Genomic DNA, 19,447 nt, shown 5'->3' with positions numbered 1-19,447 from the left:
GATAATTATCCTCCAAATACGATCATTTTGAGCCTTTGATACAATACTTCGCAATTCCCAATCTGGGAATTACCTTGCCGCCTCCAGTAGTTGCATTGTTTACAATAGTACATGACATCTGCATGTGGAAAAGATGTAAAAATTCCATTGCGGGGAAGGGGGCGAGGTCCCGCAACTAGGTGTCCTCTTTTTTACAAACTCAAATCTGGTCACCCTAGTTTTAAGACATATGATGGCACAGAGAGGAAAAGAGGGAGAGCTGGAGTTCGTGTATTTGTGTCTGTGTGTGTCTGTACAATTGTGTGTATGTGTGTGTGTTTGTTTGTCTGTGATACAGGTGATGAGGAGTAGAAACCAAATGAGAGTGGGGGGGAGTGGAAGTGGAAGAGGAAGGCTGTGGATATACAGTGAACTCCATGATGATTGTCAACATGTACAGGGGAGGCATAGCCCAGAGGGAGGTTGCACAAAGGGCGCGTGTGCGCCCTGGCCACATGCCAGGCACAGGAAGTCAATAGTTTTCACAGCTGCTATTGACCAGACCAGACCAGACCAGGCAAAACTACTAAGCAATTACAATATGCATCTCAAAATCCCCTATAATCCCTGCAACCAAGACCTTTATAACAGCTAGTTTGGATAGCTTGAAATGAAATGCTTCCAGACAATAAAAACAGGTGAAATGTATGTGTTATGAAATATATGGGACAAAAAATAGGTGAAATATGTGAATATGAAAATTGATGTATGCTTTACAATATATTTATAAAAGATTCTCATTATTATGGGGATGTGAAGGTTGTTCGGTCTGCAAAATAAACACTATAGATGATCCATACCTCAGAGCGAGTGTTATGCATCTTCAATGTATTGAATCTGAGTTCATGCATTCTTTCCACTGGAATGCCGTGCCTGCATTGCAGTTGTGAGCAGGTGCCGTTTGAGAGTATGTATGTTAGCTGGCTGGGGTGTTTTACAAATGTTGTGATGTATAAAACAATTGGGTTCTATTGAATTATTTAGCTGTTTCTGATTGGACAGGAGACGTTCCATGATTTGGAATATCCCAGGACATCCCAACCTAAAAATAAATCACTCCGCGATGAAACCTTTTGTAGCGCGTTGATACAATTAAGCGATAACCGTTAATTCAAAGTTCTTAAAATTCCAAAAGACATTGACAATGGAACAACTTTTTTGTTGCGGAGAAACAATGGCGAAATACATTTTTTTTTTAAATCAATAATTAATGTTTACAGTAAATGTTTAATTGGTTGACCATAGAATTGTTTTATAAAAGCTTACATCTCATGTCATTGTCATTGCTTACATCTCATGTCTCATTCTCACAACTACAAAAACATACAAATAAGATTCTTAAGCAATATAGTACTCGTGGCTACGGCCGAACACCACCCGTGGGGAATATCCCTTACCTACCCCACTCGCACTCGTACTATATTGCTTAAGTATCTTATTTGTATGTTTTTGTAGTTGTGAGAATGAGACATGAGATGTTAGCAATGACAATGATTCACTATGCTCCTCCCCCCCATGGCTTTCTCTGGACTTCTGCAGTAGTCAGGCAGTGTGTTCATGTGTTTTGGAGGAGTGGCTTTGGAAGGATGTTTTTTTTTTGGTAGTAAATCTATCCTACTCTTGCTGGTATATCCAGCATTGCCTACTCTACCTTTAACGAGCACATAACCTTCACTCAGGCACTTTTCTGTGAACTCCATAGCCTACTGGCTTTTTAGACACATTTCATCATAAAATAGCTGTCATGCTTTTTTTGTAACACAGATGTTTAAAAAAAAAAAAGGAAATTAAGTTATTTTCCACTTGGCCCCACAGGTTATATATAGCACTTCCCCAAGTGAACAGATATAGCACGTGTACTGTACAGCCTCGGGTCTATTTATAGCTTGCTCAATTACGTGTGTAAGTGTGCAGGTCCCACAATGGCCCCACAAATGTCAGTGTCATCCATCAAGCATTGTGCTCCGCAATAGTAGTATTTTGGGCAGGGTCCATGTAATTTCAAGGGACCCAGTAAATTGTGGATCGTTTGGCAGACATTTTGTGTTGTTACCAAGGTAACACATTGGTTTAATATGCAAGGGTCATGGGAAGCGCTCAGTCTAAATGTTTAAAGAGTGAAGATAAGAGAATTCGCCCCAATGGAAAAGGTTTATATGTCACAGCTAAAGTGAAAGTTTTCATATCTAGTTCATATCTAGTGTAACATTATGTTAAAATGGCCATTCAGTGCCATTTCAGTTGTGATAATTTTCAACTTGAAGTAAACAAAGAGCCATTTTACCCTTGTTCTCTATCATGAGAACAAGCTCAAACTGACACAACAAATATTCCGATTATAATCTGTAAATCTGATTGTTTAGAAAATAATTATTTTTATTCACGCTTTTATGAAATTCAAGTCATTTTAGAAAGATTATTATACTGTGGCTCGGCTATGAGGTGTTTGTGTTACAATGGGGGGATTATTAAGTCAGCAATTTCATCATAATATATAATATGATATATTCTGCTGTTTCATCTTCTTGTGCTACCCTGAGACAAAGAGGAAGATCTACACAATTATCAAATAGCGGATAAAATTACCTGATCGCTTTCAGAAAACTACAATTAGTGAAACACTTAAAGACAAAACAATGTAGAATGCTTAAAAGCTTAAACTAATCAATTACCTTGGGTCCCTATAGGAAACGTCAAAAGGCTCTAACTACAACTCTTTGAGTTTAGGGTTCCTCTCCTTCTTCTCCAGCTTTGTGGCATTGACAAAGGGTTGTGAAGGGTTATGGATTTCTACACAGAAAAGGCTCCAGAAGTGGTTCTTGTTTTAAACCTTTCATGGATATTTTTCAAAAAGCTTTTCACCATAAGTGTGATATATATATGACTACTGATGATTTTATTTCTGCTATCATAACATATGCATGTCAGTTCAGATACGATGCCTTGTTACAGTGCACTCAGCAGCAATATACTATCAGCTGAGGAGAATAATGTTTTTTATGAACAACTCCGAAGAGAGTGTGGTTTGACTGGGTTGGCTAAGGAGCTAATTACAAAGAAAAGAGCCCTCATGGTTTAGCATCAGAGACCAACATTAAAGCCTTTATCATTTAACATCTCGGGCTAAAGTGTACCTGGCACATAGTCTCTCATTAAACGGTTGGTCATAAATTCAGAACCCATTATCAAGAGTCCATTTGTACTCCATGTCAACACTTCAAAGAGCCTTTGGAGATATGCGGATAACAGCAGCCTGGAGCTTTGTGTGTCTGTTCCTTTGTTCCATCTGTCTCTCTGAACAGATGACTGTTGCACGCTGCCACTGATGGAGGGCTTCAGGCTCTGCATCTAGGGCCCCACAGTGGGAGAGGGTACTCAACAATGTCAGTATGGATGAAAGTGTGAAAAATGTCCCTGCAGCACTCTGCCATGAATGCTTGATGTTGCCATGTCTTGTCATGCTTATCTGATTACTCAAACACTTCAAATGGTCTACTGGCAGTTTTAAACAGACATCACGACCAGAGAACGGTTTTACACCTGGACATTTAAGAGATGCATGGCTGTTGCCCATCTGCAAAATGCTGAACTGTAAACCAAGTGCACAAAACCAGATCATAACACCATTCAGAGTGTGCTGCAAATCCTCTGGATATTGAACCACTTGAAGCTGATGGGATATTGCATCTTTAAGGGTGCCATATCATAACTCACCACCTCAAGCTACCGACCCCTTTAACATGCACTCAGTTTGCACTGCGGCCCTGGCAATAACAGAACGAGCGATCAATAACTTATTTAACTGTGTTAAACTTGTCAATACTTGGACGCTTGAAGACATTTCAGTGAATTCCCTGCAGTGGCAGCAGCCCTGTATAGATACTGATTCCAATCATAAAGTGCAGTGAAACGGACCAGGCATCCCTGAGGCTGGTGCAGAGGCTTAGGCTGCTGAAGCTGAGGCGGAGGCTGCTGAGGTGAATATAGAGGCTGGTGCAGAGGCTGAGGCGGAGGCTGCTGAGGTGAATATAGAGGCTAAGGCAGAGGTGAATATAGTTGCTGGTGCAGAGGCTGGGGCAGAGGCAAAGGTGGATATAGATGCTGGCGCTGAGGCTAAGGCTGCTTTGGAGCGATGATGAATGTTCAGGTCATGGCTCTCCATCAGCACATGTGTGACCCAGCTGTGATGCACTGCGGTGGAATCGTTCAGTTCAGCTTGACGTGAGGAAATGCAATCTGACCTGTTGGAATAAACGTTAGCTTTAAATGTGTATTGGTTGGTGTATTGTTGGTACTTGCTTTGGTAGTTTGACACACTAGATAAGATGACCACTAAGTCACAGGATATTGGCTGAGCACACAGACCAAAATGTGCACGCTTAAACACACACACACAGTCAAACACATGCACACACACACACACACACACACACACACACACACACACACACACACACACACACACACACACACACACACACACACACACACACACACACACACACACACAGGCTATTGTTAGCTCATAGGGCACAGCAAAAGCACCACAGAGTAATTGCATTCATGACCTGCATGGCTCACTTCCTGATTCATTTTGAAACACTGCTGGTGTGAATACACATAGATACTCTCACACAAACACACACACACTCACACACACACACACACACACACACACACACACACACACACATACACACACACACACACACACACACACGCACACACACACAAACAGATACACAGTCACACGCAACCCCACACCCCCACCCCAGCTAAAAACACACACACATACAAACACAGCATGTAATGCCACTGACTGACGGGTGGGTAATGGAGAAATTCCTTCCAGACAAGTTGGCAGCACCGATTTTCTACCTATCCACTCAGATCATTGTCAGTTCTCTCTCCCCCCTTCAACCACAGATTGCTTCATTATTCTGTGCTTTTCCCCCCACCTCTCATATAAATTGCCGTTCTCACGAACTCAGAGCCCCAGTGTCAACATTGACATCTCCATGAAAACTACAGAACAGGAGCTGAATGTCTCTGTATGGCTCTGCTTAGTCCTGGCCAGAGATGAACCAATTCCTGGCCAGATCTAGACCAGATCTAGGAAATTCAGCAAACGTTTGAGGCGACTCAGTTTTCTTTTGACTGTTTTTGTGTAAACATTCTAAATTGAATTAAAACGATAACCCTTAGCATGTAAGTAAGTAACTGAATTTCCCTACGGGGATTGATACAAGTTTATCTTATCTTATCTTATCTTATCATTGCTATGTACAATATGTTCGCCGAGAACTAGGCCTACGTCTTCAGAACGATTGCGCGTGTTGGAAAACGTTTGTGACCAACAACGTATCAAATGAGACATATGCCTCATGTACGACACAGGCAGGACAGTTAATATCAAGGACATGAGGACACAAATGCTGTAGCCACATGAGATGGGTGGCCATTGCTCCCCAGTGAATATGGACAGCGTCATGCCCCATCTGCCATGAACTGATGCATCGATATTGATTCCTGTCCACAAATACATCTCACTGTGGTCAATGGCTCATGCATTTGTAGTATTTCCTCTGGGATCAGTGGTTAGGGTTAAGAGGCATCTTTTCAAGGGCTCTTAGGCATACAGCTCTCATTGTTGTTATGAGGTTATCATTCAGGGTCTTTTTTTATCATGCGTGCATAACCTACAGGTGTCTGCAGTGTAATTAGAATGAGAGAACTGAAAAACCATAAAGCAATTACAGCCCTTTATATTTTGTGGACATCTCATTAGAACTACTGTATGCCATACTGCAGATATATTCTTCAGTATGCATATGTATGCGCTAATATGCATAAACTAATCATTTATGATGGATGTGTTATTATAATGAAATTCCTTATTATAAAATGTACCGCTATATTATGTTGTTACATTTTTATCTTGTATCTCAGTGCCGTGAGAGACCAATTTATTGCATATGGTTTGTGCGATGTCCCCTCTCATTAATTCATCATTAAATAGCTGTGCCTGCTGACCTTGTAATGGACTGATTATGTCCTGAATTATTTGTGGCCTGCTTGCTTGGTTTCTGGGTCTGTTCCCTGGCCTCTCCCTCAGATCCATTCTGTCATTTCATGATAAGTTAATGAGTATGAGTATATGAACAAACACCAGAAGAATGGAAAATGCAATTAAGAGACATTAAAGGAACACATACAAAATATATGAAATAGCAGTCATAAGATTTAAAAGAGTACCTCTTGTGCAGTCTTACTGTTGTGTAGAGAAATTAATATATAACTCATTGAAATTAAGCATATTTGTATGTCCAACAGTACCCTCTAGTGGTGAGCATATCTCAAATAACTATTTTCAAACAAAGAAAGCCTCTGCTTTGGCATGTCCACATCAACAACACACAGAGCACAAAAGCTGGCCGTTGGCACCAATCCAACATTGGACCACCCAACCCTTTTTAAGTAGTGGTAATAGTAGTAATATTAGTAATAGTAATGGTGTTCTATTGTTATACCGATATATTTATAGAGGCAAGTTTCTTTTGTGTTTCAGGTGTCTCTTCTCTGCTGTCGTTGCCTCCCTTTGTCAGATTTGTTTGTGTGTGTAGTCACTGCTAGGAGGCACAGTCCTCACTGCACTGACGGAACATCAGGTTCATTCCCAGTCATGCACGCCCTGTTACCGTCTGACAGCCACACCTGACCTCTCACTCTCCTCTTGGCTGAATCACCACGACAGACGAGGGAGACACACACACACATGCACAGACACGGGCATACACACAGACAGAGAGAGAGAGAAGAGAGAGTAGACACACACACATGCACAGACAAGGGCACACACACTGACACAGAGAGAGAGAGAGAGAGAGAGAGAGAGCAGACACACACACACACAGATACAAACACACACACATGCGCGCACACACACAGATACACACACACTACACACACACACACATGTGCACACATACAGATACACACACAAACACACACTCACAAAGAGAGAGAGAGACAGACATTTTTTAAGCTTGTTGCAGGCTTGCACAGGTTGTCTCTCAGTAGGTCTCCAACCCCCCTCCCTCTCTATCCCTCTGTCTATTTCTCTCTCTCTCTCTTTCACTGCTCTCTCTCTCTCACACACACACACACAGACACACACGTTATCACCCAGCGTATGTGATGTTCCGTGTGCGTTAGTGGGCACAGAGGATGCTCTGCATGGGAGATCACAGAATGTGCACACATTCTATGGAACCATGCTGAGCACAAGAGCAAATACGGGCCGGATGAATAACAGAACGCCCCAGAAATAGGGTCTGGAGCTGCATGGGGGAAATGGATGTCTGTCTCTTTTGTTAAACAGACAATAATTATGCTTCTTCCTTCATTGAATAGGTTGTTTCCTTTTAAAAAGAAAGAGAGAAATAGAGAGAGGACAGGGGAAATGGTTAAGACACCCTGGCAGGCATTCATATGTAGGCCTGTATATATACAGTATATCATAAAAGCACTGTGTGGATTAATTAGTATAGGAACTTGGCTGGATACCCAAAGTGTGTGTGTTTATGTGTGTGTGTGTGTTCTGATCTTAAAAGATAAGTGAGGTGTTTGGAGTCTCGTCGACCACCCCCCCCCCCCCCCCCCCCCCTCCGCCCCCCTGCACACTGTTATGTTGCACTGCTACCAGCAGCAGCTAGAGGCTCCCTTGGGAAATGATGGTGGTCATACGGCATGTTTTATTTTTTTATTATTCTCTCTATCTCGCCGAAAATAAAACCTAGACAGCCTCGTCCTTGTTTCCATGGTGACAGAAGGCTTGCATATGCATGAGAACGGGTGTGTAACCACAGAGGGCCTAATTATATATTTCTTTTTCCTGGGAGCGTGCTGTGAAGCTTTGTGACACACACCCGGGTCACGGTAATCCATCAAATCTCTTAAAAGCGCTATTAGTTATTTTCAGATTGTGAGGATTAGTGTCATAAATGCAATTACCTGGGAAAGGAAAAGGTATCCGCTGCAGTTACCTACTGCTGTCACACAGAGCAAAAAGAGCACGGACTAAGGCAAGGCATTCAACATTTCTCTCTGTGGTGTTGAGGCAGAGCCACACTGCCCAATTACAGGCACCTGTGAGGTCAGACTGTGAGAGCTAGTGTTAAATCACAGCCGGCAGTTGTGAATACAGTATTTAACAACCACATTAGAAAGTACGAAGCAAAGTTAGTGGATGTTTTTAATTGCACTGCTCATTTTTTATAGCCTTGCTGTTTTCTTCTCCACATTCTGTACAAATGAGAGTCAAAACATCTAGAGGGTTATACGTCAGAGTAGAAGTGGGTTTGGTCACGGGCAAGGGCACACTCCCCCCATAACATACCACATATCGTTCCTTGTTTAAAGAACCCATTGCAGTCTGTCCAACAATCAAATACATCCAACTTCTCTTAAGTGTTCATGCATTTCTAGTGTCCCCACTAAATTGTTGATGAAATGCTGAAACATAGCTGGCCTGTAGAGAGTGTGTTGTGTAATGCTGGCTAATATAAAATCTAAAAGGTTTTGCAATAATGCCATCCCTGCATATTAAATATATGTTACATGGCATTGAAATACTGTAAGCGAAGGCAGTCCAACCATCTTCAACCACACTCCAAACACTTTGTGGTTAATGTTACATCATTTCAATCAATCAACACATGTTCCCATGAGGAGTCTAATATAGCCCATTTTAAAGTCAGAGTGAGCATGAGTGGGGAGTTGAGTCATTACTACATCTCTTAAAATGTTCCCTTGTGTAAACACAGACATCGGTGTTGTCAGTGTGAAAACATCCCTGCCCCCAACCGACTGTGTGCTTACAACAACAGTTATTGCTCCGGACAGATCACAGACACAATAATAAATAATGATAAAGGATTCTGTATGAAATGGGTAAATAAGGTCTTTGATCCTTTAATTAGCGGATTAGAACACCAGCTGTTCTATTTCATGCCAGCTGAAAACCAAGCAATGAATCTCACCGACTCCATCACCATCTGATTTTCACAAATACTGACAAAGAAAAAGATTGGCTCATCTACTCATTATTCATAAATATTTAGCCTTTTCAGAAACACTGTCATGCAAGTGGCTTTAAAGGTAGGTGAGCCAGGAAAACACATGTTTCTTATTCAGCTAGGTAGACATTAGATCAACGTTTTAGGTTACTGACCTACCTATCCACAACTATTATACTACTCGCCCCATATATGGTCTGTTTGCATCTGGTCACCCTAGCACAGACTCAGGGACAGACTCAGACTCAGGGACAGACTCCAAATGGGAATCGGTTCGGGAACAGGAACAATCTTAGAGAGAGGGACCCGGGAACATACTACTTGGACAGTTACTGGCACAGGGACAGAGACAGACACCAACAGGGACAGGTACCAACGTGGGAACAGGAACCACCACAGGAACCGGAACCACCTCAGAAACAGGAATCAGAACCGTTTCTGTAACAGATGAGACATTGGCTGGGGCACTGGGGCACAATGCAGCCTGTCCAGAGAGTAAGTCACTGTGCCAAGCTCTTCTATGTGTGCGTTAGTGTCGGCTGGGTCCATAAGTTGGTTAGTTCTGTCAGGAATAGCGAGAGCACTGCAAAAAAAGGGGGTCTTCAAACAAGATAAAAAACACACTAAATAAGGGAAAAAGTACTCAAAACAAGTGAAAAAATCTGTCCATGCAGCAAGATAATTTCACTTGGTAAGATTTCTTAAATCAAGATTTTGGGAAGACTTGTTTCTAGATTTAATAAAGGCATTTGGAAGGCTTAAAATAAGACAAATATGCTCATTCTAAGCCGAAATGACTTGAGATTCAACTTTTTCTAGCCCTGAATGAAGTGAAATATACTAAATGCAAGATTAAATACCTTGAAAAGCAAGTTTTTGCAACCTCAAAATGAGTGAAACATACAGAAAACAAGCACAATAAAATACTGGTGTTAAGATTATACATCTTGAAAAGCAACTTTTTGCAACCTCAAAATAAGTGAGATGTACTGAAAACAAGCATTTACATTTTTCTTCCTTTGGCAAATTAAGCCCAATATTAGTAAAGGAAATACTAAATGTAGACTAACCCGAATATTCCAGAATGACTGAACTCTGTCTTAAACCAAGATCCATGATGATCTTAAAACAAGGCGGTCTTCATGTTAAAACCAAAGCATTTTTTACAATATACATAAAAAAAACAACCAGAATGACTTGTAAACATATTCAACATTTATTATTACCACTCTTTGTTCACACAAAAGCACAATTCTCAGCTCTTATGAAGCAGCATTTTCCAACATTGTATCCTGAAATACAGGCTTTGAATAAATCTCTTCACATTTCTCTCAGCAGCATTTTAACATGGTATGCTAAATACAGGATAGGTAAAACTTAAGGGATACCCCACTCCCAGGTGAAATTGAGCCTTGAAATAGTAACCTTAGAGTACAGCAACTACTTTAAAATATAGGTGACAATTGCTTTGCTGAGCACATTTGCTGTTAAGGTGGTTGGCAACGCAAAGACTGTTTAAGACCCTGTCTTGTACCTTCAGAAGCGTCCTCTCTATTCTGATCTTTGATGGGTCAGATTCAGACAGTGGCTGGGTTACCTGAAAAACGTTTCTGCTCACTTGCGCAACTCCAGGGACTATGGCGAGTGACTCAATTTCGCTTGGGATTGGGGTATATGTTTAAGACAAACAACTTAGATTTACTGGGTCCCCAGTAATATAAACAAATAAAATTCTCAGCCATTATGAGGTAGCGTTTTTCCAACATTGTATCTTGAAATATAGGCTTTGATTAGGTAAATCTTAAGGAATACCCCACTCCCAGGTAAAATTGAGCCACTCACCAAAGTCCCTAGATTTGGATAATTGAACAGGAGTTTTCCAGGTGACCCAGCCACTGCCTCAATTTCACTTTGGGGTGGGGTATTGGTTTAAGACCAACACCTTAGATCGACTGAACAATAAAAAAAAAATGCAATTAACTAATAAAACAATGCAATAGTAACATAATTAGTAACCGACAACTGACAGATTTACTTCTCAATGAATGCTTTCCACTCAGCCATTGCTTTTTTGTATGAACTAGTGGCATCTCTCTCGTGGAGGGCGTCACCAATGACCTCCGTTTGAATAACAGAGAGCAGGGTTGCCACACATTTGGGGTATGTTAAGTGCAATGTATAATAGTACACCATCAACACCAAAATCCCTTCTGAAAAATCTTCTTGCTTGAGGGTTGTCACAGGTACGTTACCAACAGCCAGGATGGTAGTTGAGCCATCAAAGAGGAGAACTGGGGAGCAGAGAGGACGCTTCCGCAGGTAGAGAACAGGGTCTTCGTTTGACTGGAACAGAAAACAAGAATGTGCAGAGAGAGAAGAAGGAAAAAAAGGTTAAACATCCGGCAACCATTGGCTTGAGTCCCCAAAGGAAATTCCTGTATAAAAACTTGCAGATTTTAAGACTTAAAGATTCTAAAAACATTATTACTTTACAATAGGGGAGGGAGGAATGCATTAAGTATGATTCCTACAACTTTTAAGATCATGTCTTTCTGCATTTCATCAGAATTATTACAACGAGTATGGCTGAAAGGATGCAATTTTCGGTCAGCTCAGAAGTTATCCAAGTGTCAAAAACAGCTGACTGCACTGGGTAACAGACCTATCATGTAATAAATGTAGTATAGCTTAATAACCGACAAGCTGATGCAAAGTTGTCGATTTTTTTGTGGTTTTGTGAATTAATGAATTTGCATAAATCTGGGAAAATATTTGCTTACCTTCAGGATATGAATAAGTGCCTCACTGCAAGCCAGCTTCTTTGGAGGCAAAACGGATGAGGGGAAGAGGAGTGGCAGTGCATTGAAGAGGGCCAGTGTGAAATCCACTAAAGAATAGAAGGACTGGTCAGAACATACTAATACATGTAAAAAGGGCTCTACAATAACAAGCAAACTTTAAATTTCAGTTTGGTTGATAGAAAAGAAAATGTACTAGGCATTAGTCTGGTGATGGGAAAGGGTTCATTTAGAGCCCTGCATGTACATATAAATATGGAACAGTAACTTACCACTGCGAACATCCAAAGGAAAAGGGGGTTTGAGGACTTTCTTCCACACGCTGTAGAACTGCGCCTTTGTGCAGAATTCTGTCCATCTTCCTTTTACCTCCTCGATGTATCTGCGGTTAGTGCCATCTACTATGCGCCGTAGCTCATCCATTGCCTGAAACATCGTGAAACACTTAATAATGTGTTCAAAACCCTTACAAAATACACAGTAAGAGGTTCAGGTAAGACGAAAAAATAAACATACATTTCGAACATCTTTAAAGCATGGATATGCATCAAGGATTTTTGCAGGTCGGTCTTCTTCCTTGGTAACATCTGAATCAATGAAGGCCCGTCTGGCCTCGAACTCAAGGTCCAAAATTTGCGCCACATCATTTTGATTGGGTTTTGCATTAGGCTTGTTGTACATGTTGCTCAAGGTTTTGTAGTGTCTGGCCTGCATCTTCAGACTGTCGAGGCCCACTTAAATGACAATAAACAAAGACATTTTAATGTTAACATCACCACAGGGGAAACGACACATGATTAAAATACAAATAATTATGTTTTGCAAAACTTATGAACAACGATGACAGGCTGAGATGTGCGCTGAGGAGGGCTTACCAGCAACATCTTTTGCAGGCATGGTTGGTGAAGCAATCATAGTCATGGGTGCAGGTGAGGAAGAGTTGGATGATGGCGTAGATGCTTTGGTGCCACTCTTTGCCTTCTTTGGCACAGGGGGATCTCGTGGTGGGGACGCTTCTTGAGGAAATAATGGGGACAAAATATACATATTATGGCCTCGTAAACTAGCCCCACCTGCAAGCGGCCAAAATTATTTTTGCCTGCGAGTGGGTCTTGCCTCAGACAATGCCCAAATGCCCTGAATCTGGCAAACCAATCACAACGCAGGGGATTTGTTTTAAATCTTCGGATGCCAATCGGACGGGGTTTTCAGGGAGTGACGACAAAACGTTGGCAAATAGGCATAGACACAGTTTGAAAAACAGGTTGTTCTTATCAACAATCTTCCGATGCCTCATTGATCAGGGCCAAACTAAATATTCACATTTAGTCTTGCTTGACAGGCTATATATATATTTTACACTAACACACACACACAAGTAATTATGTTTTGCAAAACAACAAGGCTGACGGGCTGAGAAGTGTGCTGAGGAGGGCTTACCGTCAACATTTTTTGCAGGCATGGTTGGTGAAGCAATCACAGTCATGGGTGCAGGTGAGGAAGAGTTGGATGATGGCGTGGATGCTTTGGTGCCACTCTTTGCATTTTTTGGCACAGGGGGATCTGGTGGTGGGGACGCTACTTGAGAAATAATGGGGGGAAAAATATTACACACCATTATTAAAATGAATACAACCAAAAATCAGGCATAGATTAAGTACAGTGCAACTTTGGTTCAACAAAGAACAAATAAAACAAAAATAAAAACCTTATAGTTTCATGACTTGACTATAGTCATTGTTAGTTTTGCACACCTGCACTGGAGTTGTCCTCACTGAGGTCATCACTGCTCTCCAGAATTACAGTATCAGCCGAGCCGCTCGTGTCTGTCAAATCCGTGTCAATGTCGCTGTGGTCTGCACTGAAGAGAGTCTTTGCTGCGCCAAGAACGGAGCCCTGCCTCTTTCTTGGGGATCTCATATTCTGGAGTCGCTTGAACATTTTGGTGTAGACGGCCAGCTGAGGTGAAAGAATGTTAGGTAAGTAGTCTGTTTTTGTTTTGTTTTGTTTACCTGTTCGTGGTTCGTTTTGGTTTAGTAGAGAAGAGCAAGTTTATTTGCCTGGCACAAAAAGTACTACTATATACTACACATTTCAACAAAAGAAACAGTCATCCACAAAGTTAATGGTAATCCAACAAGGTGTCAAATACCCTGATAAGATTAGTGGTAGAGTGAAAGGGTTTCATTGACCTGAAAGATTCACTATTAATTTAGTGCAAGAATGAGTCCTCATATGACAGAGTGGTATGGCACATCAGCGAGTAGTACACATTCCAGACAGTCCTAATGCACAGTCCAGGTAGATAGCTAGTGCAGTATTCCACACATACACACACGGTGGTGGGTTAAAGCTTGTAGAAGGAGGTAATTTAGACATTACCAAAGAGATAGAAGGCAAAGAGATACATCTTTAAGAAAACAAGATAAAGAAAACATTACTTACATATGGCATATTTGGATCAGCATCACGTAGCATGGGGTAATATTCAATAATCTTCTGCGACATGACTTTCACTTCCAGCTTGGAGGGGTAGCTTGCTTCTTTTCCCATTAGACTTGCGCGCAGGATTGCAACCATGCTCGTTATGGTGTTTCTTATTAGTCTGCAACACAGCTCCTTCGACATCTTGAAGCCCCTTTCCTTCCCATTCCGAAGGAGTGCGAAATACTGACCCCGCACCAAATCCAATTCAGAGTCGGTGTACACGACATATTCTGGAGGGTCTGGCATTTTCATCTTCTTCTCATCAGATATGGGAGTGGAGGTTTGAGGTTGGCACAGTTGCACAGAAGTAGTTGAGGAGGGCATACTCCTGTATTCACGACAAGCACTTGCATCTTGGTCCATATCTCCAGACTATTAGGATTACGCAGGATGTAAACAAAATGCATGGGGACAATTAGAAATACGGCTAATGTTTAACACAATTTAATGTTCATAATATACATTGATAGATATATCTGATGTAACTTACAATGTCATTGATAAAATCCCAAAGTGTTCTCCTTCGAAGGAAATTTTCAGGGCCAGGGAAAAGGTCTTGCAAGTCCTCCCGGCTAAGGGCTTTCAAGGTGCGTTCATCAACACTTGCAGCTGTAGACGACAAATAAATATATGTTGTGTAAAGCAAAGCCAAGTTACAGAGCCAAGCAACATAAAAGGTCACTTGTCTCTCTCAGAGCTCCAATACGTGTATAAACGCTTTATCTAGTTCCCTGTGCTATGAAGCCTCTTAAAAGTGCACTGTGTAATATTTCCTCTATTTTTTTTTATCAGTTTCCAGAATTCATGCTGCACATTAATAAATGTTACCACACATTGTTTTCACAAATACTTGCCAACATAAAATTCTAAGCGACTGGGCAACTTGCAATTTTCATACATGAAAAGGGGGATCATCTTCATGTCCACCATTTTGAACTTCCAGATATAGACATTTCCAGCTTCAAAACCTGTTGTACTTTGGTCATACTAGAAACTATGAGTCTATTATTGAGTATATTCATGAAAAGTTAAAATATGACAATAGACAGCACAGTTTCAATGAACAGCATAGCTACAATACCTACTCTGGTCACCATCCTACACAGTGCAAGTGTAAATAAGCCACAAACAGAGATGCCCCTCCCAAATGAAATCAATATTTAACTCTGGACTTGAACTATTCAACGACCTGTATGCACCTGACCATCTTCAGCGTTGGTGATCTACATTGTAAAATGACTTAATTATATAAAATATAAATTATTATTAGTGACTTACCGTCCAATACAGAACGAGTGGCTTCGTCAAAGCCATCCATTCTCATCAGGTTAGGCGGCAGGCTATAACAAAAACACAAAGCCAGAATTAATTTGCAGGAGAAAAAAAAACGTGGATGCACACTTAATACCTACACTCTCTGCTGTAGCCATGCAGACAGCGACTCGCTGTCCAATTGGACTTGGAAATGGCGATTCTGGAATTTTCCATCACGACAGAATGACAGCGAGTCGTGATGGAAAATTCCAGAATCGCCATTTTCAAGTCCAATTGGTTAACAAGACTTCGGTCTAACAATCCATTCGGGTTGCCCCCACTCTCGGTCATGGCTACTGTGAATGTTAGCTGTAACATACACACATTTGCTTACAAATTATACCGTTTGTGTATACATGATGAATAAAGTTGGTTGTTCAAATCGGAAACAGATGCCCGCGGACGTTGCTAATGCTAAAATGGCCGCCAAACGACAAGACTAGCTCGACACTAGCAACTCTGCTAGCAGTGCCCCATTAGTCAGCTCGAAAAAACATGCGGTTCGAATGTTAACTATAACCAAAATACACCACCGCGATGAAAAGCACATGGATCTAATACAAATAACATACACCATCGTATGAACTACGTACACACTTTTGTTAATAGCGCGAACGTGTTTTGGTGGGGTTTCATCCACCAAATAATCCCTTTTTCAAAGCTGGAAGTTGGCAGACATGAATGCACGAGCAAACACCAGTTAGCTTGCTAAGTAAGTGACCAGGCAAGTCGAATTGAGAAACAGGAACGTCACAGAAAACCCCTTTATAAAACACGATTTAAGTGAGAAAATAAAAAAACAGTTACGCTTCATTACCTTGATTGGGCCGCTCCTTCGTGTGTCTCCTTTGTCTTCCAAATATTCTTAGCTGTGTACGAGTGGGGATTCACGCGGTTTCTGCTTCTTCTTCTTCTTTTTTTTGGGGCGGTTGGCAAACAACGGTTTGAAGCTCAACCTTGAAATCAATTGTGCTGACGTAATCGACGTTGGAACGTTGGATGACGTAAACTGAGAATGCGAATAAAATATCACATGTATTATGGCATTTTTTTTAAAGTTTTTACAACAACATATTCATCATATTAAAATAAATTAAGTGAAACGAAACTGAAGATGTTTCCTGTTAAAATAACCAATACAAATGACCATCCACCCCATGCACGGTCATCAGCCAGCGACACAATAACGGTGCATCCAGCATTAATCATATGAAATGCGACAGTTGGTCGGCATCATGGCGGCCTGGAGGTGTTGGATATGTTTTGTCTTTGTTGCTCTTAGTCTTAAAGTCTTATTAAGCCATATTAATGCAAGTCATAGTCGCAACCCGGATTTTTGGGTTTACTGTGGTATCGATGGATGTGAAAAGGACTTTAGAGTTTTCAACTCTTTTTTTCGCCACATTAAACGGACGCACCTCCAGTATTACAGGACTGGACGTCCACCACGTTGGAGTACAACTGATTCTTCGGAGCAGGAAACATTTGGTGTGTCAGTTTTTGCCAACTGTACCACTCTTGCAGCGGGCACAACTGTGGTCGTTGCTCCAGCTGCCGTCCCACCTGTTGCCTCTCTACCTGAACCTGACGTTGTCGGTCCGTCTGTAAGTTTCCATTTATTTCAATCTCTCAGTGCCAATGACGATGATCGTTCCTCCTCATTCGTCCTGAATCATGGCTTGTGTTTCTCCACAAGGAGAAATTTGCCGAGATGTTTTCAACTACTGTAAGATGTGTGGAAACAATCTCATAGACTGCGCTATTCTTGTGCTTTTTAATTGTAAACAAAGTAGTGTCTTGTGAAGTTAATGTGAACTTGTACAGAGCCGGGTATTTACTTGCTTATTAGGCCTATCACAGCTTTAGTCAGTTTTACACACAAACCTCATTGTGTTATATTCAATTCAATTAAATTCAATTTTCAATTCAATTCAATTTTATTTGTATAGCGCCATAACAATACAATTGCCTCTATTCTTTCTGAAGGAGGATGCTGTTGCTGTGACATCCAGAGCCGGACCTGATATGGCAAGATCTGCAGCTGCATTTGCCATCAGCATCCGAGAACAGGGCCACTTGTCACAGGTAAATTTGGCTCGATACAGATGCTGAACTAATGATTTAATGGTAAATAATTTGTTAAATGTTTTTAATATGTATACATTCTATTGTAGTTCCTTTCTGTACTATAATGTTAATTGTGGGCCTGTAATCAATAGTTATTTGAGGGTAATTTTTTACACATGTATTTTCACAGAGAACTGTCAGGAGTGTCATCTCAGGGGTGCAACAGTACCAAGCTGCTCTCCTTCACACACTAAGGGACAGAGTCCAAAGGGTGTTTGAAGACCATCCAGAGACAACTGCTCAGCTCCAGAATGAGGCTTTGGCTACATTTGATGCATTCATGGATCCTTTCTCAACCACAGCATATGGACAGAATAAAACCATCAGGGAACTATTCAATCCAGTCAACCCAGAGGAAGTTGTAGTATCCCAGAAGATTTGCTGGGTAAAGCGTGGTCATTCAAGGGTCATGGCCTTGAAGAATAAAAGTTTTTACTATATACCACTCATTCAGAGTCTTAAGCAGTTATTGAGCAAATCTAGAATCTTCTCCATGGTGACCACTATTCCACAAAGAAGTAGAGAGGGATTCCTGTATGATTTTACTGATGGAGCTCTTTTTACATCACATCCATTATATTCTCAAAGGCCAAATGCTTTGCAAATACTATTGTACAGTGATGAAATAGAAATCTGTAACCCTTTAGGGCCCCATGCCTCTACAAACAAATTTTTGATGTTTTATTATAGTTTAGGTAATATTGATCCCAAATTCAGGTCCAAGTTGGCTGCAATAAGGCTCCTTGCTATTGCCAAGGCGAGCGATGTTTCTCAATGGGGTGTTGATGTTATACTAAAAAGAATCCTGGAAGATCTAGCACTTCTTTACAATGGTGTTAGGATTGAAACCTCAAGTGGTGAAATTGAGTTATTTGGTGCTGTAATAGCCGTTTGTGGAGACACACTTGCCCAACATGACCTTGCTGGGTTGAAACAAGGTGTAGGGTTTGCTTATAGCAAATGTAGAAACTGTGAATGTTCCTTTAATGACATGCAAAGCATGTATGATGAGAATTCGTTTACGGCAAGAAATTTGGAAAAACACATCAGGCAATGTGTTGAAATAGACAAAGCAAGCACAGAAACATTGAAAGCATCCCTCAAAACCACCTATGGGATTAACAGAAGAAGCAGACTAATTGATTTTCCGGCATTTGACATGATAAAACAAACTCCACAGGATGTAATGCATGTACTTTTTGAAGGTGTTGCACCAATGGAAATAAAACTTGTGTTGAAAACACTTATTCTGTCAGGACATATACAATTAGATGAGCTTAACTCAGCTATCATACATTTTCCTTACTCTCCTCTGGATATGCGAGATAAGCCATGCCCTATTAGTGTCAACACCTTAGCTGCCAATGACAATAAATTAAAACAGTCTTGTGGACAAATGTTAATACTTTTAAAAGTAATACCTTTTCTTTTTAATGATCTGGATAATGAGCATGTCACATTTATTCTCAATTTAATTCAGATTGTTCAAATTGTCCTTGCTCCTGTTATTTCATTACAAACTGTATTACAGCTCAGGCACATGATTGAGCAGCATCTGCACCAATTCAAAGAACTCTTTCCTGAAGCCAATGTAATTCCCAAGCA

At 41.0% G+C, this 19,447-nt stretch overlaps 1 protein-coding gene across 1 annotated transcript; it reads right to left on the bottom strand.

The window, feature by feature from the left end:
- Positions 1 to 11,147: 11,147 nt before the first annotated feature.
- Positions 11,148 to 16,627, bottom strand: LOC308374404 (uncharacterized protein; the record flags this gene model as incomplete). Its single annotated transcript, XM_080850181.1, has 11 exons — positions 16,533 to 16,627; positions 15,680 to 15,741; positions 14,892 to 15,010; positions 14,360 to 14,773; positions 13,669 to 13,873; positions 13,355 to 13,492; positions 12,790 to 12,930; positions 12,431 to 12,648; positions 12,187 to 12,340; positions 11,897 to 12,003; positions 11,148 to 11,459 (listed from the first exon to the last, which is right to left on the bottom strand). The coding sequence occupies exons 2-11, from the start codon at positions 15,723 to 15,725 to the stop codon at positions 11,148 to 11,150; spliced, it is 1,854 nt and encodes a 617-aa protein (XP_080706307.1). The 5' UTR covers positions 15,726 to 15,741; positions 16,533 to 16,627.
- Between the last annotated feature and the right edge of the window lie 2,820 nt (positions 16,628 to 19,447).

This window comes from Sprattus sprattus (genome assembly GCF_963457725.1).
Source record: "Sprattus sprattus genome assembly, chromosome: 13".
Classification (NCBI taxonomy): Eukaryota; Metazoa; Chordata; class Actinopteri; order Clupeiformes; family Clupeidae; genus Sprattus; species Sprattus sprattus.
This window is presented reverse-complemented; position numbering and strand designations above follow the sequence as displayed.